A 25,961-nucleotide genomic window follows, 5' to 3' on the forward strand; every position below is an offset into this window, starting at 1 on the left:
ATATTTTGACTGCTAGTTATCTGGAACAGTGGGTCTTAATTATTTTTTATTATTGATTACTAGTTTAATTCCAATGTGATAGAGAACATAGTTTGTGTCACTTCAGTCATTTGAACTTTGTTGGGATTTGCTTTATGTCAACCTTGGTAAAAGTTACCGTGATTTTTATACTGGTGCATCACGGTGTATTGTGAATGACATTTAAATCTACATTCTGTGGCAGATGTAGGAAAAGACTGTGCCACAAACGATGCTTAGATGCCACAGTAACTAAGCTGAAGCAGGACACCCTAGATATTGAACAATGACCATATCTTTAGCTAGTACTTACTCGTAAATCTTGACAAGCCAGAATGTTGTCAAGCCACTTATATAGGTAGCCATCTGGGGACAGGCCCACATTGTCAAACACGGGACCGCAGCACAGCACTGCTGACATGGCCTGATAACAAAACATGAAACACTTGGAAATGAAACCTAGAATGGTTTAAACAGCATGCAACTGACTTTATTAAACATAACTACCAGATTTATAAATAATAAGGGTATTTTCAAGTAGTTATTGCTATGAGATTTAAAAGCATTTCTTAGTAGATGCAATAAAAAAATTCCATATTCCCAATATTGGTTCTTTTTAAAAGAGCTACACCCATAAATTTAACTTTGTGAAGTTATATGTAATTATATGATTATAACAAATTTTTATGATGAAAGAATAAAACACTCATAACAAAATAACCATGACACCATATTTAAAATAAACATAACTTCAGTGATTTCAAGTGATTAATTTTGCTGAGAAGATAGAGCTTTTCAAACTTTACTTTGATGACAAATATTTAGCTATGTACTGAACTGACAAACTTGACAAAATATTTGACTAATGTACTAAAGTGGAAAAAATATAAAAAACATGGAAATCATTGTGATTCTTGATCAAAGATAAAGAAAATAAATAAATAAATTTTGGTTTCTTTGTGAGGGGAAGTAAGCAAGGGAAGGGGAGATGGGGAGATCTTGATGGACTCCGCAATTAATGTGTTCAGATGACTCTCAGGACCATCGTTTCCATTAGCTCCGTTGCAACAAAAGTCAACCAGAAAGTCAGCAAGTTCTGGTACGTATGACAGACTGATACACAGTTAATTTTCTAGAAGAAATTAGACTGCAGGAATCACACTTCTGAATTTTTTTTTTTTTTTAATTTTTCCGAAGCTGGAAATGGGGAGGCAGTCAGACTCCCGCATGCACCCGACTGGGATCCACCCAGCATGCCCACCAGGGGGTGATGCTCTGCCCATCTTGGGGCCTCGCTCTGCTGCCATCAGAGCCATTCTAGTGCCTGAGGCAGAGGCCATAGAGCCATCCTCAGCACCTGGGCAAACTTTGCTCCAGTGGAGCCTTGGCTGCGGGGGGGGGGGGGGAGACAGAGAGGACGAGAGGGGGAGGGGTGGAGAAGCAGATGGGTGCTTCTCCTGTGTGCCCTGGCCGGGAATCGAACCCGGGACTCCTGCACGCTAGACTGACGCTCTACCACTGAGCCAACCGGCCAGGGCCAATTATGAAATTTTTAAACAGTCCCATAGTGTGGAAATTTACTTTTGGAAGAGACTAAAAGGGGGAATGGCAGAATTTGAACTTGAGGTTATAATTCTCATTATAACCTACGGATTTCATTTTAGGTTGGAAGTTTATTAGCAAGGCAGCTACTTAAAGGGTTTATATGAGCAAAAACTGTGGTTATCATATAGAAGAAACTGATTAAAATGAAACTTGGATATGTTTTGTACTTAGAAATTATGAGGGCAATTGCAATATTAGCATGTCTATACACAGCTATCAATCAATCTGTTTATGTGTGCACCTTTTAGAATTTTTAAGATTAGCTGATGTATTTAGGAGTGTTTATTTGATTTTGTTACATGTGCATTTAGATTTTATCATATCATATCATATACAGGGGGTCTTCACATTATGACGCAGTTCTGCTCCTACGGCAGTGACATAACCCAAATTTTGGTGTAAGTCAAAACATACCCTCGCCTAACTAACTTACCTATCCTAACACAGTTGTGAAATCATAATCTAGAACATAATAATGCAACTAAGTCACAGATAAAGGAAAAGGACATAAATATACTGTACTGTACACTGTTCCGTGTATTCTTCCACCACGCACAACCAAACTGGTTTGTCCACATAGTCCGCAAGTATGACGCTAATGGCGTAAGCCAAAACACGTCTCAATTTTTTCAAGTTTTTATGGGAATGTCATAAACTGGAAACATTGTATGTTGAGACTGTCATAACCAAGGACCCCCTGTATCCTATTATTTATTTTCACCGAATTTAAGGCATGGTTATCAGTTTAAGGAAAGAGCACAGCTCTAACAAAAGTCATCATGAGGTAAAAGAGACCTACCTTTAAGGCGCAATACTGGTATCTAGTGATCTGATGGTTCCTGTCACTATAGCGATCCAGAGGTGTAAACATGATGCTGAAGGGCCCTGCCCACTGGCTGAACAAGATGAAGAGGTGGTGCCTCAGGCTTTGCTGGGGGAAGAGGAATCTCCGGTGGTGAACTACAGAAAAAAATGCGTAAGAGTCTATGAGACTAGAAAATATAGTGAATGCAATTTATACCACTACTGTACCTGAGTTTTAAGTTTTGGGGAAAGGATTAATTTTATTTCCTAACTCAAGTTTCCTTTAGGGAATAAAACGTGTTTAAAAGTTAAGAAGAATTTTCTTTCTAAGAGTGTACCCATCACCTCATGCTGCGGTCACTATACACCTAGTCTCAGAGCAGGAAGCAAAGACAGATGAGGACTCACACATTATTTTCCTAGAGAACCTTTAACACCTTCCAATCAGCTGCTTACATAGATAAAATTCCCTCAACTGCTGCCAGCCTCTAGAAAAAACTGTGAAGTACAATGTACAGACAATTTTAAACAAACATATTTTAACTGAAGAGCTCAGCTCACATCTTACTTTAGTCATCAAAAATAAGGAAAATTGATTTTACATTATCAAAATTATGAAATTTTTTGTAATATGCAGCTTTTTATAATTATGTCAAAACCTTTAGTGACAGTCATTTGTTTTGAAACCAAATTGACAAGATATTTTCATTTTCTGTGCTCCTACTAGGTAAAAATGTTTCCTCTTTTTAAATGTTTCTTATTAGGGTGACATCGGTTAATAGAATTCTATATATAATATAATAAATTGTATATATCTAATTTTGTATCACAGATTTTTCGCTTTATCATGGGATTTTGCAGTATATAGGTAGTTCTATATATTTATTATTTTAATTATTTTAGCAGCAAAATAAGTGTGTGAAAGGTTAATAACAGTGTGGGAAAGGTTTATAAGAGTGTGGGGAGGGTTTATAAAGCCTTAAAATATATATACATAATAAAATAAATATAAGGTTGCTACTTCGCAGATTTTTGCCTATCATGGGGGGTTCTGGAACCTAAATCCCGCGATTGATGAGGGACCACTGTATCCTCCCTTACCCTCTCCTACCTTCTTCAACTGCCCTTTCCCTCTGGTAATCACCAGACTGTTGTCTATGAGGTTTTTATTTTTTAATTTGCTTAACCCTTTTACCTTTACACACAGTCCCCCAACCTCTATTCCCTCTAACAGCTGTCAGTTTCTTTTCTCATTCAATGAGTCTCTTTCTATTTTGTTTGTTAGTTTATTTCACTCATTAGATTCCACATATAAGTGAAAACATATGGCATTTGTCTTTTTCTGACTAGTTTATTTCACTTAGAATAATATTCTTCAGGTATATTCATTCTGTAGCAAAAGGTAAGGTTTCCTTCTTTTTTATAGCTGAGTAGTATTCCATTGTGTGAATGTACCACAGCTTTTTTATTCACTCACCTACTGATGGACACTTTAGCTGCTTCTAAATCATGGTTATTATAAATAACACTGCAGTGAACACAGGGGTACATATATTCTTTCAAATTAGTATTTCAGGTTTCTTCAGATATATTCCCTGAAGTGTAATCACTGAGTCAAAACACAGTTTCATTTTTAATTTTTTGAGAAAACTCCATACAGCTTTCCACAGTGCCTGCACCAATCTGCATTCCTACCAACAGTGTATGAGTGTTCCTTTCTCTCTACATCCTTGTCAACACTTGTTTTTTGTTGATTTATTGATGAGCGCCATTCTGACTGGTGTGAGGTGGTATTTCATTGTGGTTTTAATTTGCATTTCTCTGATGATTAGTGATGGTGAGCATCTTTTCTAAGTCTATTGGCCATCTGTATGTCCTTTTTGGATGAGTGTTTATTCAGGTCCTTTGCTCATTGTTTCATCGAATTGCCTGGTTTTTCTTGGTGTTGAATTTTATAAGCTGTTTATAAATTTTGGGTATTAACCCCTTATCAGATGTATCATTAGCAAATTTAGGGGCTTGCCTTTTCATTTTATTGATAGTTTTCTTTGCTGTGCAAAAACTTTTTAGTTTGATTGTCTCATTTGTTTATTCTTTCTTTTGTTTCCCTTTCCTGGAAAGATATATCAGAAACAGCATTGCTAGGAGAAAAGTCTGAAATTTTACTGTCTATGTTTTCTTCCAGAACTTTTATGGTTTTAGATCTAACACTTAAGTCTTCAATTCAATTTGAGTATATTCTAGCGTATGGTGTAAGAAGGTGAAAAATATTCTCTGTTGATAACATAATTTACTAAGCTATCTAGAATTCTATATAATGTGCTGATTAGAAATAGTCAAAAGAAAGAATATCCTAATATTATATGTTCACAGATTTCATAAAAGAGGTAAAAAATGACAACATAAATGTGGGTAAAAATAAAAATGGTAGAGATTTTAAAATATGCTTGAAATTCAGTGAACATCAACTTAACATAGGCTCCTAAACAAAGCTTGGTATTCATGAAGCATATAGTAACTGCAGATCAAAAGTCAATAAGAGATTTAAAAGAAATAGAGAAAGTAAACATTTCAGAAAGTCATCAAAATATAAGGGAACAAAAAAGGAACAGAAAACTTTAAAAGCAATCAGAAGCCAATTAATAAAATGTCAACAACTATATATCTATCAATAATTACATCAAATGTAAATGGACTATATGTTCCAATCAAAAGACAGAGGGTTAACTGAATAGATATGAAAATAAGACCCATATATATGCTGTCAACAGGAAAACCATTTCAGGTAGAAAGACACACACAAATTGAAAGTAAAGGGATGGAAAAAGATATTTCATGCAAAGGGAAACAAATAAAAGGAAGCTGGTATAGCAGTACTTTTACCAGATAAAACATGTTCAGAGACTAGCACAAGAATTAAAAAGAAAAATGAAGCACCTGTAAATGTTCCTTCTGACTTCCTTCCTTTCTTTGAAAATCACACAGGTTCACTTTCACATGGAAACCAAGATGAAAAATATGATAGAAATAATGACAAACAGAAAGCCAAACTCAATTACTATTATTCTCTTTCCAACTCTGTGCTGAATTACCACAATCTGTCCTCATGTACGTTTCTAAGTATTTAAGAATAACAGACAGTTCCATCCCAAACCTTCACCACGGCCATGAGGATTAGAGGGAAGTACAATCTGAGGAAGAAGCGGTTTCTCAAGCATAAAGGTAATTGCGAGACGTCACTGTACCTGGGACACATTGAATCAAGTTGGCGACCATGGCACTAAAATGTGCCCGGATATCTTTAAGAATTTCAACTTCTTTATCATTTTCTGCTTCTAGCAGCATGCGGGTCAGGTCCACATATTCTAAGAACAAAGCTCCAAGGGCCAGGGTATCCCGTTCTAGGGCTCCATTTGTACTGGAATAAAGGCAAATGAAACTTTTAGAAGCTCAGTCTTCATGTCAATGTGGTACATGCTTCATGGGAAATAAAATTTACTATCAGAACTGATACACTACATTTGTTCTTGACCTAATGTAAATAGAATAAAGAAAAATAAACAACAAAGCCTTTTGGAATTTCTCTGAGTAAAAGTTAAAGGTGATATATTTTTACAAAGATAGGAAGTCAAAGGAGACGAGTAGGCCTGTGTGGTGAGCACAGATCAGTCTAGGGGAATTTTCACACTCTACCTGTCACTTATTACACCAGCATCAGCCAGAAGTTCAAAAATTCGAAGTAACTGCAGTCTCAGTAAGTCCCGCCGTTCTCTGCGTTTTTTGTTCTGTGCAGAAAGAGATGATACCACTTACAGACATGGGCAAGACAATATGAGCTTTATTTAGGAAACTGGACTGAAGAAAGGCCTAACTAGTTCTTTCCAAGTTTCTAAAAATAAAAAACAAAATGTTGTTATGTATTTTTCTTCCTTCCTAATCTTTAGGGACAATGCTTGCTACTACAGGCTGTAAGAGAAAGACCATCAGGGGTGAGAAGGGGGATTACTAAATATATATAAGTTGGAAATGTTCAGAGCGAGTCTCAATTTCTACATCCTCCAGGCATGTGTTGAAAGACTGGAGCATTGTAACAAAGTGGGAAGGGAAAGTGGCACTAATCCCTCTACCAATTCTCACCCCGGAGCTCATGTACTCTGACTCATCTGCTCAGCTTCTGTTACTTCTTGCAGCTCATCTACAATATGGGAAGCTCCTTTTCTAATCTTGTACATTTTATTTTTCATCCTGCTACATTATAAATTTATCAGACTCATAACTTTTCAGAGTGCACTCCAGGGAAGATAGTGTTGAGGAAAATGTTTCATATGTGAGACAAAATAAATAATTTTCTTGACCACCCAACTCCTTGTAAAAAGCAAGAAAACTAAAACCCAAAATTTAGTCAACTCAAATCTCCTGCAAAAGAATGTAATATCTTAACATATCTATGACTATTTAAGTTGTTTTGCTTTCATAAATTTATAACATAACATCTTTTAAAGTAGAAACCATATTACACTAACTATTCAAATATTGAAAATAACACAAAAGCTAAAATACTAAGTTTCAACGTTAAAAGCATGTTGGAGTGCTTGCACTTTTTAGGGGAAACCATTGGGTGTTATTTAAATTTATACTATTATTCAAATAAAGTATCTTAATGATTTAAATGCAGAATCTCACCTCTGGTCTTCGTTCTAGAGCTTCTTTCATTAGTGGATGAAGTTCTTCCACCAGCTCTCTACAGAGGAAAGGTCACCATTGGACATTCATGGTTACTGACACCAAACTTGTCACCAAACACATCCATCCAGTCCTAAATCATTTTCTTTTTCCTTTGCTTCTGACATCAAAATCTTCCCTGGCCTTTTCATTTCCCAATCACATGGTGAACTGGAAGTAGATACAGGCCTGTACTCTGTATTATTGGTATTAATCCCAGTGTCATATATCTAATTTTGGCTCAATAACTGTGTTGACCTGACTTTCACTTCGTGTTCTGGAGACCTCTATAGCAAAAATGCTATCTGAACAGCCAAACAATACTTTGCAAGTACTTCCTAAATTCAGAACACTTTACTAACAGACCAGGGACCTAAAGGTAAATGAAACTGAGTCTCCACACAGAAATTGTCACTCTAATCCGAGCACAAGAGACAAGTGCAATTACTATGGCACTGCCTTTGAAATCTGTGCTCAGGGGAATGACTGGTAGCTGATTCTAAAATGAAGTCTTTTTGGCATTTTAGAGATAAATTACTATATGACAAATGTAGATATGGCAAGTACTATAATAATGAGGGTCTCATCAAAACCTTTTCTTTTGTTTAGTAAAAAAAGTCTGATCATATTAATATGTATCTCATGTTACATATACTTCATCTGTCCCCATGTCCAGAACAAAATGATGAAATCTAGCCTGTTGGTAGGTATTTTGTCTGTAGTCTGCTCCATGTCTAAAACCTTGTTATTGCCTGGTAGAATATTTGGTACTACTAGAAATCATCCTCCAGGGAAATCCAAGGACAGGAAGGTAAACTCTATTTGATTCTTACTGAGACATAGGAAGCCTGTGTTCTATTTCAGATTTTTCCAATACAGATGCTAGAATTTTTTTTGGCAAAGACATGGAACTAATATTAATGATCTCCTCTATCTAATAACAAACATTTACCAAATATTAACTATGTGCATTAATTATATGATTTCTCTCTTTTTTTATTAGAGAGATATACTTTATTTTTACTGATTATAACAATCTTACAAGGGAGGGATCTGAGTGAGGCCCCAATTCATGTGCCTAGTAGCTGTATGAGTTACTTCCCCTGAGCAACTTATAAGGATGAGATATGCAAAATAAGCCTCAGGGTTTTGAGGAAAGAATGTTCAGAAATCTCAGGAATTGTTCTGTTATCTTCTGGTCGTATTTCTACATGATGTTTTGTCTTACTTAATCAGTAAGTAGTCAAAGTCTAGTTAACTGGCATATAAGTAGTCAGAACTCACAATGACTTTTTATAAGGATAAAATCTAACTCTCTGCATGAAAAAGTGTAACAGGTCCCCCTAAGAGAGTTCTACCAATGCATAACCTTTGAGAGCCTGTTGTACAAATGGCTGATAAGCAGACACTCTTTATGGTGACAGTAAGCCGCTGGACACTCTGGTTAACTGGGCATTGACATGGATATATATTTTTTTAGTTACCTAAAGCAAAGCTTGCAGGTGAGATAAAATCTGAAAGGTAAAGTCAAAGTTGCAATGATGAAAAATGAACCGTGAGGCACTGCAAGCAGTCCTTGTTTCATGCACATCAGCCAGAGGACACAGGATGCCGTGCCAAGCCCGGAGACTGCCGGCTCGTGCCACCAGCAAACTCAGCCTTGCATTACAAACAGGAGCTACAATAGCATCAGCACGCATTAATTTACAACAATTTATCAAGACTACTGTACCTGAAAACAAGGGAATTTGTTCTTCCAAATCCTAAAACTAAGGACTCTGTGATCTCAATGCCTTCTAGTCTCATCAAAGGCACCAACTGCTTTAACAGAACTCCCACCGATGGGGTGCCTATGGCCTAAAACAAGTTGATTAAAAGTGAAAAAGAGGTCACATGATAACAGATGCTTCCTTTTAATCAAACAGCAATTCCATTATAACAGTTTCAAAGTTTTGAACCACCTTCCAAGGCGCTGCCATCATTTCAGAAATAATAAACAGCCTGTACATTGTAATACAGCACAATGAATGCATTTCCCACCTGAGATACAAAGTCTAAAGAACTTTTAAAGTATATAGTATTCTTTTAAAAAATCAAATCTACAAAGCTTATCTTTAATAAGATGAGTTAATCAAGCATGGTTTAAAGGTGAATACTTGGTGAGGAGTGACAGATGTGGTATTTTGGACATGAACAAAACCTTAGGGCACAAATAAGTAGAAGCCACTACGGTCTTGAGAAAGTTTGCTCACTTGTCTTTATCTTCTTTTGCCCACTTGTCAGGGAGGAGTAACCAATTATGCATATAAACACTCAATGGCATTTAGAAAAGCACAAGGGTGAGACTCTGATCCCATCCACTCCAGATGGCAGGCACAGGAATTCTAGACAAACAAGCTAAAACAAAACCTTACAGAATAATTCTTCTGAAGCATGTCACGTCACCTTGTTATCGTAGCTCACTGTTCCCTCAGGCGTGGTCGCCATTATTTCTGGGGTCGAAGCTCTTAAGTGTCCCGGGCTCATGATACTGGGCTTTGCCACTCCAAAGCAAAGGATAAGGTAATTTCTCCACAAGGAGACACAGTTGTCCCCGCTGCCCACGGTGCTGGTCTTCTTGGCGTTAATTGGGCTACTGGATACACAGAGTAGAAAACAGGTTCTGGATTGTAAATACTACTTATTGAGTAAAGATCCTGTGAAGTACTCAAATAGAGATGAGCAGCTATCTTCAAGGACTGTTTGGACAGGGAAGGTCACTACTCAGTGGAAAGGTGAATAGAACTTCCAGAACCTTTTCACCCAAGAGTAAACCCAAGATTCTATACTCAGACCATCACATTGATTACTGTGAACAACAACAAATATAGCTCTAGACAAGAACTCTGGACCTGTTTTCATTTAATGTTAAGAATCTATAGGCCCTGGCTAGTTGGCTCAGTGGTAGAGCATTGGCCCAGTGTGTGGCAGTCCTGGGTTTGATTCCCAGACAGGGCACACAGAAGAAGTGACCATCTGCTTCTCCACTCCTCCCCTCCCCCTTCTCTCTTTCTTTCTTTCTCTCTCTCTCTCCTCCTTTCCTGCAGCCATGGCTCAAATGATTCGAGCAATCTGACCCTAGGTGCTGAGGATGGCTCCATGGCCTCATCTCAGGTGATGAAATAGCTTCATTGCCGAGCAACAGAGCTGTGCCCCAGATGGGCAGAGCATCCCCCTGTAGGGGGCTTGCCAGGTGGATCCTGGTCAGGGCGTATGTGGGAGTCTGCCTCTGCCTTTCTGCCTCCTGCCTTTCACTAAAAAATAAATAAATAAATAAATAAATAAATAAATAAATAAAAATCTATAATAGGAAGTTCAGAATTTAGAGAGGATGATAATATTCCAGCCTCTTACATAATATAAAAATGTAAGAGGGCAAACGGTGACCAACAAAACAGAGGAAAATAGATAGGTCCCTTACTTGGGGTCCACCAGAGGCATGACCGACTGGAGCCGGGTGAAGGCATAGGGCCAGGCGTAGCTGAGGGCCGTGGGGCAGTGCTTGGGCAAGTTCTCTTGCCGCAGGAAACTGAACAGGCAGAGAACCCAGGGGTCTTTGACAGACTGAGCAAATATCCAGACATGTGATGGGCTCTTCACATCGTAGTGGCTGTTGACCAGGAGGGCGTTCCACTCCACCAACCACTGAAGATCCACGCTGTGAGTTAGTGGCAAGGTGGCCTGCCGGTACAAGTAAGCAATAAGTCAATGCCGCACTGTCAACTCCATGTCCTCAAGGCTTTTCCTGACCAACTCTGCAATGGGTCATACTGAGACTCTGAAGCTTCCTCCTGCCCCTACCATATAGGACCTTGGTTTGTAGTCATCTCTGTTTCCCAGGCTGGGTGATGAGCAGCCAAAGTGCAGCGGTTAAGGATGGGGGTGGTACTTTGTATTGTTTCAATGTCACATATCACTACACATTGAAACAGATGCTGCTCACTAAATATTTGTGAGCAATAAATATAAGCCATTAGTTAATTCAAAACTGAGCATAGATTTGCCATTTTAAAATTCTGAAAAATTATTAATCTCTGAGATTCATAAATAATGTGCTTTTAATCCCTATAATTAGATTATATGTTTATATTTATAGCCATGTTATTGACTTAGAGAGATGGTTGAGTGAAAGGCATTTTATTGATGATTTTTAAGGTAAGATACCTATTTATTCTTATCTTATGATATCAAGTCAAAATAATATGTTCTAGAAACTTTATCTATCTATCTATCTATCTATCTATCTCAATTTTATTTCTTTTAAGCCCACACTATCAGAGTTTACAGAGCACCAAGTTTCAAGTGATGTAGCTATTGTGCCAGGAGAGAAAATTGCCTTCATGTTTGTTAGTCACTTAAAGCAATCTATTTTCTCTGCTGGGTCAAGGAAAGCTCACAAGTATCTTTAGGTTTTTTAGTCACTCAGAGCTACTTGTTAGTTATGTCTGCATTCATTTACAGTTCTTTGACAAGAATACACAGAGCCTTCGGCAGTGTGGGCTCTGCAAACAGTTGGGCTGGGCCCTGCCTCTCTTCAGCTTTGGTACTGAAATCAGTCCAGATTCCATTAATGCGCTGTACTGATTTTCTTAAAAAACCACATAAGTAGAATCCATTTCCATTTCTCTTCTACTTGTTCAGGAAACTGGAAGCTGCCAATATGCTCTTTATAAGAATGCATTTGTGTAACAGATAGAGCTCCACTAGAGTCAGAGTCCAATCAGGGTCAAATCCAGGCCCTAACACTTCCTCCTGTGTGACTATGGCCCCATACTCTGAATGTTTTTGAGTTCTGATATCAATGAGGGTCAATAATATAATAAATATAAAAGCACCTTGTAAAGTGTAGAGCACCCTGTAAATGTAAGCTACATATAGTGTTAAGTACAACAAATAACGTGAATTACTTTTCTTAAAGAAGCCTGAGCAATTCTTGAAATTGCAGTTTTCGGCCCTGGCAGGTTGGCTCAGTGGTAGACCGTCGGCCTGGCGTGCAGAAGTCCCGGATTCGACTCCCGGCCAGGGCACACAGGAGAAGTGCCCATCTGCTTCTCCACCCCTCCCCCTCCCTTGCTCTCTGTCTCTCTCTTCCCCTCCCTCAGCTGAGGCTCCATTGGAGCAAAAGATGGCCCAGGCGCTGGGGATGGCTCCTTGGCCTCTGCCCCAGGCACTAGAGTGGCTCTGGTTGCGACAGAGCGACGCCCCGGATGGGCAGAGCATCACCCCCTGGTGGGCATGCTGGGTGGATCCCGGTTGGGCGCATGCGGAGTCTGTCTGACTGCCTCTCTGTTTCCAGCTTCAGAAAAACACACACACACACACAAAAAAGAAATTGCAGTTTTCGAAATATTGTTTCTATACTTAAGGCTCAAATTTTGTCTGAAATGTATCTGAATGTCTCTTAAACCAGTATTTCAAAACTTCATCTTGTTTTCCTGAGTACTTTTGTATTAGTTTATTAACCTGACATAAGACTTCTGACTTCTACAACACTTTCCTTTGTCAATCTTTTTCAGATAGGTCAAGAGCTGGTATTTAAGAATGCTTAGCAATAAGAAACAAGTGTGTACTTACTGAGTCCGAAACTGCCACATGAATAAAACTTTCGAGAACGGAAGAACTTAGCTGATCCATGACATCAATCATAGGCTTGTCATCATCCTGTACAAAGGGGAGGTGGTTACTCTCCAAGGAAAATGCATCCTTCCCATCCAGCCCACTCCCTTCGTCTAGCACATGAAGCAGAACAGCCTGCAAGATAGCGACACAAGTTTTCCAACAGAAAACTGAGTGTCTAGATGGTGAGAGGCAGTGGATAAAATTCCCCATGCTTCTGAGTTGAGTCTTTCAAGTTTCAGTGGAAGTAGTAGAGCTCCCATGTTACAGTGCACTTAGAAGACATGCACCTGAACTTCAAAATCTCACACATGTGCACAGGAATCTAAAACACCAGGACCAGACCTTACTCATTGTGTGTACATGTTAATTTTAAGGGCCGGAAACCCCACCTCTAAAATGCCACTTACTGAAGTCACTGATCTGCTAATATAGCTAACTGATAAATTGTTGACTGACCAAATTAGTTCCAAAGAAAGTGCACTGGAGACAGACCACATACTCTCTGTGGTATCTATGTGGTATACAGTACAGGTATTTGGTAAAAGAAGCAAACTGGAGTGGACATCAGAGAAAGTATCACACTCGGATACATTACAATGTGGTTGCCTCAATATTTCAGGTACTCACTTCACACCATACATAGCTATTACATGATTGACTATATTTCCTATGCTGTACTTTAAATCCCATGACTATTTTGTAACTACCAATTTGTATTCCTTACTCCAGTGTTTTCCAACTGCTGGTCCGCGGGGTAACCACCAAAAATTTTGTGCCAGTCCACAGAAGAGTTAACCACCTTGATGTTGTGTGAAGATTATAGAATTGATGATCTTAGTCAAATTTGCTTATGCTCAGGGTGATTTCTGCCTTTGTGGTTCCCTAAATAATTGTATTTTCATCAGTCTCCCAAGTGTAAAATGGTTGAAAACCACGGCCTTAATCCCTTCTTTTACATGAATAGTATGCATAATATACATACGAATATACTTATGGCAAATGTATACATATATACTTAATATATTTATATATACATATGTATATATGTGTGTATGTGTGTCTATGTTTGCCATCCTGTATTATAGAGAAGCTCAGATATATACACTTGTTTAGTTAAAAGTCTTATAGGAAAGCACTGGAATGTCTTTATTCATATATGAGAATGATTTACAAATGAGAATGAGAATGGTTTCCAAAGAGTCATGGCTGATGAAAGTGAACAACATGCAGAAACGTCCCTGCCAGCCTGCTGGAAGAGCAGTTATGAACATGGGGTTTCAGAAGCCTCTGTACCTGGCTTTGAACTCTGGTTGTGTCGTGTCCTAGCTGTTGGGTTTTGGGTAAGGCCTTTAATCTCCTCAAGCCTCAGTGTCAGTGCCTGTATATCTGGGGTAATAACAATACTTGTTCTTAGGTTATATGAGGGTTAAGTGAGATGATATGTGCATAGAACACTTACGCAGTGACTGACACACACACATGGTAATTATTATAATCAGTATTATCATAATTAGAGATTTAATGAAGGTTTACCAAAATATAGCATGGCTCAGAGATCCATTCGCCAGATACCAGAGGCATGGTCCTATACTATATCCGATAGCTATCTGAAGAAAGGTAACAAGTACTGCAAGAAATTTAAAACTACTTTGTAAAGATAATGACCATACTGAGGATCATAAATGAACATCAGTGATTTAAAACAAGAAAATGGAAAATACCAATTTTCTAAAGAAGTAGTGGTATAAGAACCTGGCCTTTCTTTCACTGACTCATGCCTGGGGTTTGGCCACCTGTGCCAGCAGGCTATAAGCCTGAAGACCTGTACAAGGGTGAGCTTGACTCAGGGCAGGTTAGCTGAAACCTCTGGTGCTTAACCACGGGCTTCTTCCATCTCAAGGAGACATGTTTTCTCCTGATGCAATTTTTCTACTGTTGTGAAGATTGAACAGGCCCTTGCCAGGTTGCTCAGTGCTTAGAGTATTGTCCTGGTACACCAAGGTCATAGGTTCAATCCCCAGTCAGGGCACACATGAGAAGCAATCAATAGGTACACAACGAAATGAAATAATTAAGTGGAACAATAAGTTGAAGCTCTCTCTCTCTCCTTCTTCCCCCTTCCTTTTTATCTCTTTCAAATCAATGGAAAAATTATTAAAAAAGGAAAAAAAGATTAAATGACTTTGTTAGTCAGACTGTTTAGTATCTTAATCATTTTAAATGGTAAGCATTATTTTCTTAAGTTTGTTCTCTAATATAAACATGATTATGTCTGCCTAATTTGATCTGTGCTAAACAATACCTATAACCAAATTTAAAAATTCTTCACTTTTTTTTAACAAGCACCATGCCTTGAAGAATCATAAATGAGCTTTTCCATTTCTCTCATAATATATGACTTATCTCTTATAGATTAAGAGTGCTATTTCATAATTAAAAACCCTCAGCTGTGGAGCATCCATCTGGCATATAGATGTCCCTGGTTTGATTCCTGGTCAGAGCACACAGAAAAAGCAACCATTTGATTTTCCACCCCTCCTCCTTTTGCATAGCTCTCTCTCCCTCTCTCCCCTTCCACTCCTACAGCCATGACTCAACTGCAACAAGTTGGCCCTGGGCACTGAGGATGACTCCATGGCCTCTGTCTCAGGTGCTAAAAAGAGCTCAGTTGCTGAGCAATGAAGCAATGCCCCAGATGAATAGAACATCCCACTTGCTGGGTAGATCCTGGTCAAGACATATGTGGGAGTCTGTCTCTGTGTCCCCTCCTCTCGCTAAATAAAATAAATAAATAACCCAACACGAATCAAAAATTATTTGTTGACATCATGTATGACATGACAGAACATAAAATAGTAATGCATCATTTACGGCTTTTAATCTAAACTTTAAAACTGCTGAAAGAAATAAATGAATTGGAAAATTCAGAAGAATAATTAATACCTCAGGCTGCCCCAGGGCAAGAAATAAAGCTCGGATTTCCTTGAGTATTAGGACGGACAGTTTGCGTGTGGCCACCTGGAAACTGCAGAGCAAAACCAGAGCGAAGCCCTCCACAGCATGGAGGACATTGCACTGGGGACCTCGTTCCAACTGCATTCGGTGGCTGGAGCCATTCACAATGAACTGTCATACAATGAGAACAACATTCCATATTCAGAAAAATAACAGTGGAAGAAGAAACTACTCTTATATTACATCTTTGGGCACATTGAACTATTTGATATTAAAATAAATTTTAATGGCTTAGGTCCAGACATGTCTATACATTTATTGTTATTCATGAAAAGTCATAGATCTCTTTTTGTTTTTAGATACATTATCACCTTGGGATACCATCAACCATCTGTTTCTATAATAAGAAATAACTTTTTAAAGGCTATTAACATTAATAAATATACTTTTTTCATCCATACCATTTGAAATTACTCTAAATATTCAATCACTGTGGCCTAATTTGCTTTTACTTAAGTTCTCTATAACCTTTGTATATTACTAAATTGAATTTTCAAACATTTATTTTCTAATGAGACTTGCTTACTGGTTTTGAATTCCAATATAGGTTTTGGGTGTTTATGAGATGGGTTCTGAACATTCCCAAACTACAACCAAGTGAGTCTGAAACAAACGCAAGCTGAGCAACAGGGCAGATTCCACCTTTGCTGCAGTTTCTCTTTCATGAGCATGCGCAATCTTTGCTTTCTGACCTATCACCTTTTGGCATGTATAGAACACAAGGGAGTAGAATGACTATGACCTCATCACTGATGGCAGCACATGTGGAATCTTAGCTGGTCCCTAAATGCAGCTATCCCTCCCTGAACCGCCACATTCCTCAGATTCTCTGTTCATCTCTTCTCCAGCTAGACCCCCTTCTCCACCTGCTCATTGCCACTCCAGGCCACCACTGTCCTGGTTCTCCTCTGACAACCCTGCTCCTCAACCAGCTCTTCCAAATGTTATTATGAGGTTTTGTCATTCTTAGAACTGAGGCATGAAAGAAAAAGAAACCACAAGACAGCACTTTCTTCTCTATGGATAGTGGATGACACAACCAATATGTTGCTATGAAAAAAACTAGTGAGCAGCTAACTTTTCTAACCCTGTCCACAGCCTTTCCATCGCCATACTTGTATCCATAAACCAGCTCTCCCTTTCTGGTCTGCTATCATTCGTTCTTACAAATACATTTATTATCAAAATTTTATCAAAGCCCTGGCCGGTTGGCTCAGTGGTAGAGCATCGGCCTGGCATGCAGAAGTCCCACATCTGCTTCTCCACCCCTCCCCCTCTCCTTCCTCTCTGTCTCTCTCTTCCCCTCCCGCAGCCAAGGCTCCATTGGAGCAAAGATGACTTGGGCGCTGGGGATGGCTCCTTGGCCTCTGCCCCAGGCACTAGAGTGGCTCTGGTCACGGCAGAGCGACGCCCCGGAGGGGCAGAGCATCGCCCCCTGGTGGGCAGAACGTCGCCCCCTGGTGGGAGTGCTGGGTGGATCCCGGTCGGGCGCATGCGGGAGTCTGTCTGACTGTCTCTCCCGGTTTCTAGCTTCAGAAAAATACAAAAAAAATAAAAAAAATAAAAAAATAGTTCTACTCCTAAAATGGCTTATTAATGTTAACAAATCTAACCTGATGTGGCAAATCACACCCTAAACCTTTTGGTCACAATTTAGGCTGATAGAAAAATTAAGGGTTACCAATCAGGAGAAAGTTCTGAGGGAGACAAAAGTAAGAACTCCTGAGGTTCTCTGGGCTGCAAATGATTTATTTCCATATTAATCAGTGGGAGAAGTGTGAACATCACCTCTGAATTTCTGGTTTTGCAGGCTTGCTCATAGTTTTTCCCATGAGTTTGTATGACCAGTTTCCACTGGGTAAGCAGCTGAAGCAGAAGCTTCAGGGAGGAGTCCAGGAGGCTGTGATGCATGTCATTTACTTCCCGGAGTAGGAAGGTGGTAAAGCCGAATAGGACATCTTCCCTCCAGTCCGGGAAGTCAACCAGCAAGCCCTGGAGAGAATTTTGTGCAATATGGCGCAGTTCATCATCCATGTGAATGGAGAGCCTGTGACATGAATAAAAGACAGTAAGATCATACTTCATTAACTTTTCCTCTAGCTCTATGAAGAAATATCATCAGGGCTCTGCCTTAACTTGTGTCTGAAAAATTGGTCAACCTCCCCTAATATGTTATTATATTCTTCACTCACCTACAATCATATTAACATCTTTATAACAATGGCACCCTCTATTAAAACTATGAAATTAACATTTGTACAATGCTATTAACTAATAAGCTACAGATTTTACTCAGAGTTCACCAGTTTTTCACCTGTGTCCTGATTTCTGTTTCAGAATGTAATATAAGATACCACATGGCATTTAGCTGCACACGAACACTTTTTTTACATTATTGACTACAGAATAAATTACTATCAAATCCTACCACTTCTAAGATTGAGAAACTTGAGTATTGGAGTAACAAGGCACTCAGTGAAAATGAGCAATTCAAGGTTAGGCCGGATGTCCTTAATTGGTTTGGCCTCCAAAGGGATATCTGATTGTCAGGGGAGATGTTGTTGGTTATCACATGTTGGAGAGTACTCCTGACATCTCTCTAGCAGGTAAAGAGAGGCAAGCTGGCCAACACCTTCCAGTACACAGGACAACTCCCCATTACACAGAATTATCTAGCCAAAAATGTTGGTAGTACCAGGGCTGAGCAACCTTGCTAGTCAACTGAAGAGTATCAGTGTATTTCTGGTTTAACCTGCATTAAATCTCAACAATTGGTATGAGGTATTTTAGTTAACAACGCTTTATAGACTCTTTCATTCATTTATTCAATACCCAGATATTTTCAGGTGCTATTCCTGCTGCATGCAGCCTCCAGGCTGTGGAGTCAGTGTGACTACATCTGTTGGTAGGGTACTGTGTGGAATAATGCTGGAGAAGCAGCAGGGGCAGCTCAGCCAAGGTCCGTGGACCACCCAGGGAGGCACTATAGCAGGGAAACTCTGGAATCAGACTGCCCAACACAGTGTCTTGCTTCTGGCACTCATTAGCCATGTGACCTCATGCTATCTACCTAATCTCCCCAAGCCTCAGAGCCCCTCTAGAAAGTGGGGACAACACCTGCACCTGCACCTCACAGACATGTCCTGAGGGTCACGGGGGTCCCAGTGCTTAGCACCACAGACAACAGGCAGAGCAACCAGTAAATGCTGGCTGCTGCTATCAGTACAGGAAAATGAATGCTTCCTGAAAGTTATGGCAGAAGTAAAATAATCAAATCTGAAAAAAAAAAAAAAGGCAGTAAGGCTGGCTAGGAGGTCACTGCAGTGATTTAGGCAACAAGTTGAGGGAGTGGCAGAGACCTGAGGCAGAGAAGTAGCAAGGAAGGGACAGCTAAAGGCCAAGATGTTTAGGAGCAAAAATTTCTAGGATTCAGCAGCCTGGAAGTGTTCACTGTCAGAAAAGGAGGCCTGTCCATGGGGCCTCCCACAAACAGGGTAAATATTATCTTCAACCAACAGAAAGAAAAATTGGACCCAGAGTGGTTAAGGAACTTCTTTAAAATCCAGAATTCTGACCCAAGACTTCTAATCTTTAATCTAAAGTTTTCTCAGTAAAATAAATCCAGTACAATTCCACATTTTTGAATAGACAGTATTTCAGACACTTGATAAACAAATACTTTTCTTATTCTCTGAAGCCTAAAGCACACTAACTGGTCCAGATTTAGCCAGGTCCAAATAACCAGGCAAAAGCTCGCAAACAAGCAGATATATATCAAGTCAAGGAAGATCTATTTCCTGTTTCCAAAGCAAGTAAAGTCCTACAAAGATGCGCAGAAGAAAGAGTGAAGCTAATTCTTCAAGAAAGACCCAACCAAGTCACAGCTTTTGAGGAGATCTCAGTTGCTGAAAAGAAAACCAAGAGCCCTGGAAGCCTGGCTTCCACTGAAGAATTGTCTGAGATGGGAATTCACAAATTTTGTATTCCAATCAGCAATCCATTCACTTCTTTCATGCAGAACTCTAACATGTTATATGTAAAAGCTGGGCCACTCTGCTTGAGGCTGTGCTAAAGGGAGCCCCCGCCACCCCACGTGAAGACTACATATTTGGAAAGAAACATCTCTTCACTTTATAAGCAGCTTTAATTTCTTTTTGAGCCCAGAATGTGAAACACCAGTTTCTGAAAAATGAAGCCATTTCTCCATCTTCAGGTTATTATTACTGTTTACTGTATTATTTTAATTTTTAATTTTTTTTTTTTTACAGAGAGAGAGTCAGAGAGAGGGATAGACAGGGACAGACAGACAGGAACAGAGAGATGAGAAGCATCAATCATTAGGTTTTCGTTGCACATTGCAACACCTTAATTGTTCATTGATTGCTTTCTCATACGTGCCTTGACTGCAGGCCTTCAGCAGACCGAGTAACCCCTTGCTCGAGCCAGCAACATTGGGCTCAAGCTGGTGAGCTTTTTGCTCAAACCAGATGAGCCCACACTCAAGCTGGAGACCTCGGGGTCTCAAACCTGGGTTTTCCGCATCCCAGCCTGATGCTCTATCCCCTGCGCCACTGCCCAGGCAGGCTGCTGTTTACTGTATTTTTACCTGCCTATGATTATGAGTAGAGAATAAGCTTCTGCAGTTGACAAAGCACCTCCTTAGGACAGTAACAACAGGCACTTGGTAAATGTTAACTAAGGATGAAGATGCTGGCCACTGTTATGGATTGAATTGTGTTCTCCCCAGATTCATATATTCAGATCCAGGACCTCAGGATGGGACATGATTTGGTCATGCTGGAGCCAGGTGGGCCCCTGATCCACTAGACTGGTATCCTTATAAAAAGGGAAAATTTGGAGACAGAGAAACCAACATATCTCCAAATGAAGGTAGAGACTGGGGGTGATTCTTCTACAAGCCAAGGAACACCAAAGAAGGCCAGAAAGTGCCGATACATCCTTTACATAGGCAGGGACCAGATGCTCCCTCACAGCCTCAGAAGGAACCACCCCTCCTGGCACTGCAATGTTGGACTTCCAGCCTCCAAAACTGTGAAGCCACACCTTTCTGTGTTAAAGCCCCTGGTTTGTGGTACTTGATTATGGTAGCTGAGCAAACCAATATAGTCATGAAACCAGGAAAGCATCTGTCTTTAGAGTCAAAATAAAAGCCATGTCATGGTCTATTTAGATGAAGCTTTTAAGAAAGGACCACTGCTCTGAGTTGTCTGAATGAGATGAATTCTACTCTTCATCTAACTTTACTTTTTCATAATTTGCAACCTCACAGCTATTTTAATAATCTTAAACCCACAATGCAGGAGCATAAGGACTATGACAGCCCCAAAGTTGTACAATGCTGATATCTGTGGGAGGGCATTCCTCTTGATATGATGGCATTCACATGTTTGACCAGTGTAAAAGCTCAAAAACATGACTGGGGAATGAAGAGACAGGACAGAGGTGGGGTGGGTGGAGGAGCTTCAGGAACTGAAGACCCAACAGAAGATAAAAGTGGATCCTTACAGAAGGAAAAGGTACGGACTATCATGGAACTGAGACTGAGTGAGAAGAATGTATCAAGGCAAGTCTGTGTGGCAGCAGGTGAGGGAGAAGGGACAAGGCCTGGAGAAGGGCAGCATGGGTCCCTGTGTTTGTCCCTTGAACAGTGTGGATACAGAGCTGCCTATCAGATACAGATGTCATTTCTTCTGAAACCCAGATCTTTCTCATCTTTTATTAGATTTTAACCAGATAATCACAGATCATCTTGTGATACACATGAACTTTACTATTGTAAAACAAAAAGTAGGACCCAACAAGGAAGAGAAGACTCAGAATTAAATGAGAAAGACATCCAGCCAACTCAACTGTTCAGGACGTATAGGAAAGCAGCGTGGTGTCGGCCCAGACTGGCGGGTCCTCTGATGTCACCTTGTCCAGCAAGCCAGGAGTAGGGTGAGGAGAGGACAGTTCACCAGACCCTTGCTGGGCCATCTAGAGAAGTCCAAACAGAAAGGACAAGTCCTTTACTGCAAAATAATCTATAAGTACTATTAAAAAACTGTCTTAGGAGAGAGTTTGGTGGCAGTAATTAAAAGAAGAGAGAGACTACAAGAGAATGCTCATGCAGAAATCTGACCAGCCGGGGGACCAAGCCTAAAACAGGGTAACAGACACATGGTAATACACAAAAAAACCATTAAGGAGGCTTAAAAAGACTCCACAGTGACAAAGCCATTAACATAGACCAACAGAAGGCACTATTGCCAGTGTCACTGCAGCTGTCCTTCCCAGGCTGCTGCCATGAGGTGTACTGACCAGCTGGCCAGATTAACATGCAGAGGCATCTGCTCAGCTGGGCCAGGGTCAACATTTGGCAGTGACCTAGAGCAGGTGAGTGGGTATGATAGCACACCCCCCTCCCTTGGTTGGCCAGCTCAAACAAAGGACTTTGTAAAAAACAGTTTGGTAAAGGTGAGCCTCAGGTTCCGATAGAACCAGCATGGCAGCTTGGAATAATTTTGTTGCACAGAGGTACATGAATTAAAAGGGAGTGATTTCAAATAGAAAAATCATATCCAAAAGAAAAGAGCCATTAGGAGTCCAAAATGGCCTCCTCTGAATGACTGCAGAATAAGTGAAAGGTCACTAGGAAGAGGTAAGGGACCTGCCCCCCATGATGTCACCAGGGGCAGCAGAGGAAGAAATGGCTTTAGAGTGAAATTCAAGAGACAAAGGGTTTCCAAGAGGAGGCACCTGCTGATGGGTGGACTCTTAAACTTGGAATTGTTCACCAGAAGTGATGGATTTCTTCTCATTAAAGAAAAAACTCCCACCACTTACAGCACTTTAAACTACATCTCAATTAAAATAAGATTTAAGTGCTTTATTGAGGTGATATATGAAACTGGGACCGCAGTTCTCATTCAGCGAGTGAGCCACCTTCCACTAGACAGTCATATCCTGAAAAGTGGATGATAAGTGGTAAGTGATAAATGTTGTTCCGATACCACAGAAGATCACTGACGTGTGTATATAAACTCTCAGAAGTTATAAGGAAACACTGCATATAGGGCATTTACTTGTCAGTTTGCATAAACCAATGATATATGTCAATTCCATTTGGTTTCAGAAAATTTCTGTATATTTGGGCTACTGGCTTTACTATTCTGAAGTTTAATCTCATCTGAAAATAGGTATCAATAATAGGTGGCCAGCTCTCCTAACATGCAAATCCAAATGCACTGTACATCACAGTATACTATGTGACTCAATGTAAGGATGTCCAAAACTAACATTTGCTGAGCACCTAACTGTGCTGTGGGTACTATGCTAAGTGATTGCTGTGCATTGTCACAACCCTACAACAAAGTTTTGAAAGAGGAGGGGAAATATTGAATAGCAAACCCTTAGTGCAAAGGACATGCACTGGAGATCGTTGAGGGGAAATTTCCTTCTTATGGAGCAGGAGGCATCTGGGGTAGGGAGTGAGAGAAGGATGATGACTGCCAAGGAGAGAAGTAGCCCCTCCCCATGTGGAGAATTCTTGGGGGACCCCAGGTGGCTGAGAAGGGAAGGCTCTATGAAAAGCAGGAAGGAAGTGTTCCCACAGATCTTATCATGAAGTCAGGAAACCCTGCATATCTTCCACGGGGTTTAAATGAACAGATTCTTCCCACTCAGCCACTGTAGTGGGCTGAGCAACATATAAAATCAGAAATTTCAGAGTGGACAAAAGTGTTTGTCAGTTTCATTCCATACCCATTGTCACATTAAACATATTCATGTAAGTCTAAGGTTAGAGTGTCCATGATATTGACCATTACCTGAAATGCTGGGAAGGGGCCCTGGGGGCAGTTATGTGGGACATACCCTTGAAACTCTTTATCCAGGGAAATGAGCTGGGAGGGACCAGGAATTGGCATGAATGTTGGTCTTATTTTGCCAATTATGAAGAAAACCAAGTTTTTCTTCAGTAAAAATATACCATGTGCCTGACCTGTGGTGGTGCAGTGGATAAAGTGTCGACTTGGAAATGCTGAGGTTGCCGGTTTGAAACCCTGGGCTTGCCTGGTCAAGGCACATATGGGAGTTGATGCTTCCAGTTCCTCCCCCTTTCTCTCTCTCTGTCTCTCTCTCCTCTCTCTCCCTCTCTGTCTCTCTCTCTCCCTCTCTCTCTTCTCTCTAAAAAGGAATAAATTTAAAAAAATTAAAATTATATATATATATATATAAAATATATATATATATACCATGTATGTGACCATGAAGAATGAAATAAAAAGGTCTCATACTGTGTCTAGACCACATATTATCTCAAAAGTCAATTTAATCTAAATGTGACTAGACTGTGGGGAACTAAAGTGACCAATGACTTGAAACTCACTAATTATTCCTACTGAGTTTCTTTACTTTTGTCCTCTGACCCTCTCGGGATCCACTCACTCACAGCTTAGGATCCTTCCCCTGAGGAAAACAGTCTCTGGCTTCTCCTGAAGCTTATGAAAAAGGCCTCTTCCTGGGCTTCCATATAATATATGATTTTGATTTTGTCTTAATACATGAACTGTCGAGAATATTTACTGGTTCATAATGACAGTACTCATTGTTCTGGGCTTTGGAAGAAGATACATAACAGCAAACACGGTGTGCTACAGACAGCGCTGACATCCCGGCACATCCCACAGAATCCCCTCTTGAGCTGCTGGCTTTGTGGTCCACAGGCTCAGGCGTCACTGAACAGGCTAGGGAAGTGACCGCAGAGGTAAGTGTCTGCCACACATTTGCAGCAAAACAGCATTAGAGACTTGACCAGAACACTACATGAAGTTTTAAAGGCCTTGCTGTGTATATTAACTACCAATCACAAGCTTCCTTGAAGGAAGTGAACTCTCCTTTTCCTCCAATTTCACTGACACCTGCCTTCTCCCTGCTGCCCCATTTTCCCTGGATTATCCAAAGAGCATATATCTTATGTTATTTAGCCTTCTCAACAGTTTTATGAAGGAAAAATTGATAGGCTGAGGGGTTAATAATTTGTCTAGTTCACATAGCTAGTAAAATGGCAAAGCAGGCATGCAAAATGCAAGCTTTCCAAATGATTCGGTTTTGTTCTCATTTTTTGGTATTGCCTCCAAATCTGTCAGATGGCGACGTTTCGTTCTCTGGTGGTGCACGGGCCATGGAGAGGGGTCCCCTCCCTGATTCCCACAGCCACGGCTAGCCTTTTCACCCAGCAGTCCCTCCTCTGCGGAGACACCTGTCCCTTAGCCACACTGCCCTCTCTGTTGTCCATGGCAAATGGACAGGCTGCCCCTCATATTTCTAGGTAATATGGGCACTGTTCTCTCATCTAGTTTGCTGTCACCCTGGCAGACTCAATATGGATGAATGGATGTCTCGTCAAAGAATTTTAGTTTGTCTTCCTCAGCTCCCCCCACTCCCGATTACCTCGTTTGTTACCCTCTGAGAACCCACCCTTTTTACCTCAGCTGGGACCTATGCCCCCTTTTGATGCAGGCTTTTGTCCCCTCATCCCCACAGCTTCCCTGCTTCTTGCCAATGCACCCCGGCACATTCCAGTTGCAAGAGCCTAGACTGTAATTTTTTAACTTTATAGTCTTCTTAAAGTAGGTCATAAACATGAAATGGGAGAAAGAAGAATAAACCTAAAGCCCAGAGGTCACTGATCACAGCAAAGAACAAGTTATAGGTAATAGGTGACAAAGCCAGAAGGCTAGAAGGTTCTGGTCAGAGGGCACCGCGGCCTGCAATGGTGGTTCCCAAAGGAAAGAGGCTTCTGTAAACTTTTTGACATAGCAGCACCCTTGAGCTGGTGTGGCTGAGTGAAGGGAGGGAGTGGCCGTGTCTGCCCTGGAGTGAAGAGAAATGGGGAAGAACAGCGGGCTACAAAAGTTATGGACTGATAGTAGGAAGTGGTCAACAGAAGAGGCCAAGCTGGCTGACCAGAACCGGAGCACCTTGACCAAAATGGCCAGGACACATGGTACTTTATGGGGATACCCAGGAGCCAAGGGAGGCCACTGGGTGACCTGTGCTCACATGGGAAGGGAGCTTGGGGATTTTATTTGGATGTTGACCGAAGGCTATTCTCCCAGCCTAGATAATGTAGGTAA

The 25,961-nt window shown here is 40.4% G+C and overlaps 1 protein-coding gene across 14 annotated transcripts in view; it reads right to left on the reverse strand.

Annotated features, from left to right (window-relative positions):
* Window positions 1–25,961, reverse strand: part of FRY (FRY microtubule binding protein) — a 620,873-nt gene that overhangs the window by 168,024 nt on the left and 426,888 nt on the right. For all 14 annotated transcript variants that reach the window (XM_066258908.1, XM_066258906.1, XM_066258901.1 and 11 more), the window contains 11 exons: window positions 17,611–17,869; window positions 15,751–15,933; window positions 12,763–12,849; window positions 10,610–10,869; window positions 9,595–9,784; window positions 8,882–9,006; window positions 7,111–7,168; window positions 6,121–6,212; window positions 5,673–5,845; window positions 2,423–2,583; window positions 332–442 (listed from right to left, as the gene is read on the reverse strand). In XM_066258908.1, the coding sequence (XP_066115005.1) occupies window positions 332–442; window positions 2,423–2,583; window positions 5,673–5,845; window positions 6,121–6,212; window positions 7,111–7,168; window positions 8,882–9,006; window positions 9,595–9,784; window positions 10,610–10,869; window positions 12,763–12,849; window positions 15,751–15,933; window positions 17,611–17,869 (1,699 nt within the window). The remainder of the gene's footprint in view (window positions 1–331; window positions 443–2,422; window positions 2,584–5,672; window positions 5,846–6,120; window positions 6,213–7,110; window positions 7,169–8,881; window positions 9,007–9,594; window positions 9,785–10,609; window positions 10,870–12,762; window positions 12,850–15,750; window positions 15,934–17,610; window positions 17,870–25,961) is intronic.

Source organism: Saccopteryx bilineata, chromosome 2 (assembly GCF_036850765.1).
Source record: "Saccopteryx bilineata isolate mSacBil1 chromosome 2, mSacBil1_pri_phased_curated, whole genome shotgun sequence".
In the NCBI taxonomy this organism is placed as follows: domain Eukaryota; kingdom Metazoa; phylum Chordata; class Mammalia; order Chiroptera; family Emballonuridae; genus Saccopteryx; species Saccopteryx bilineata.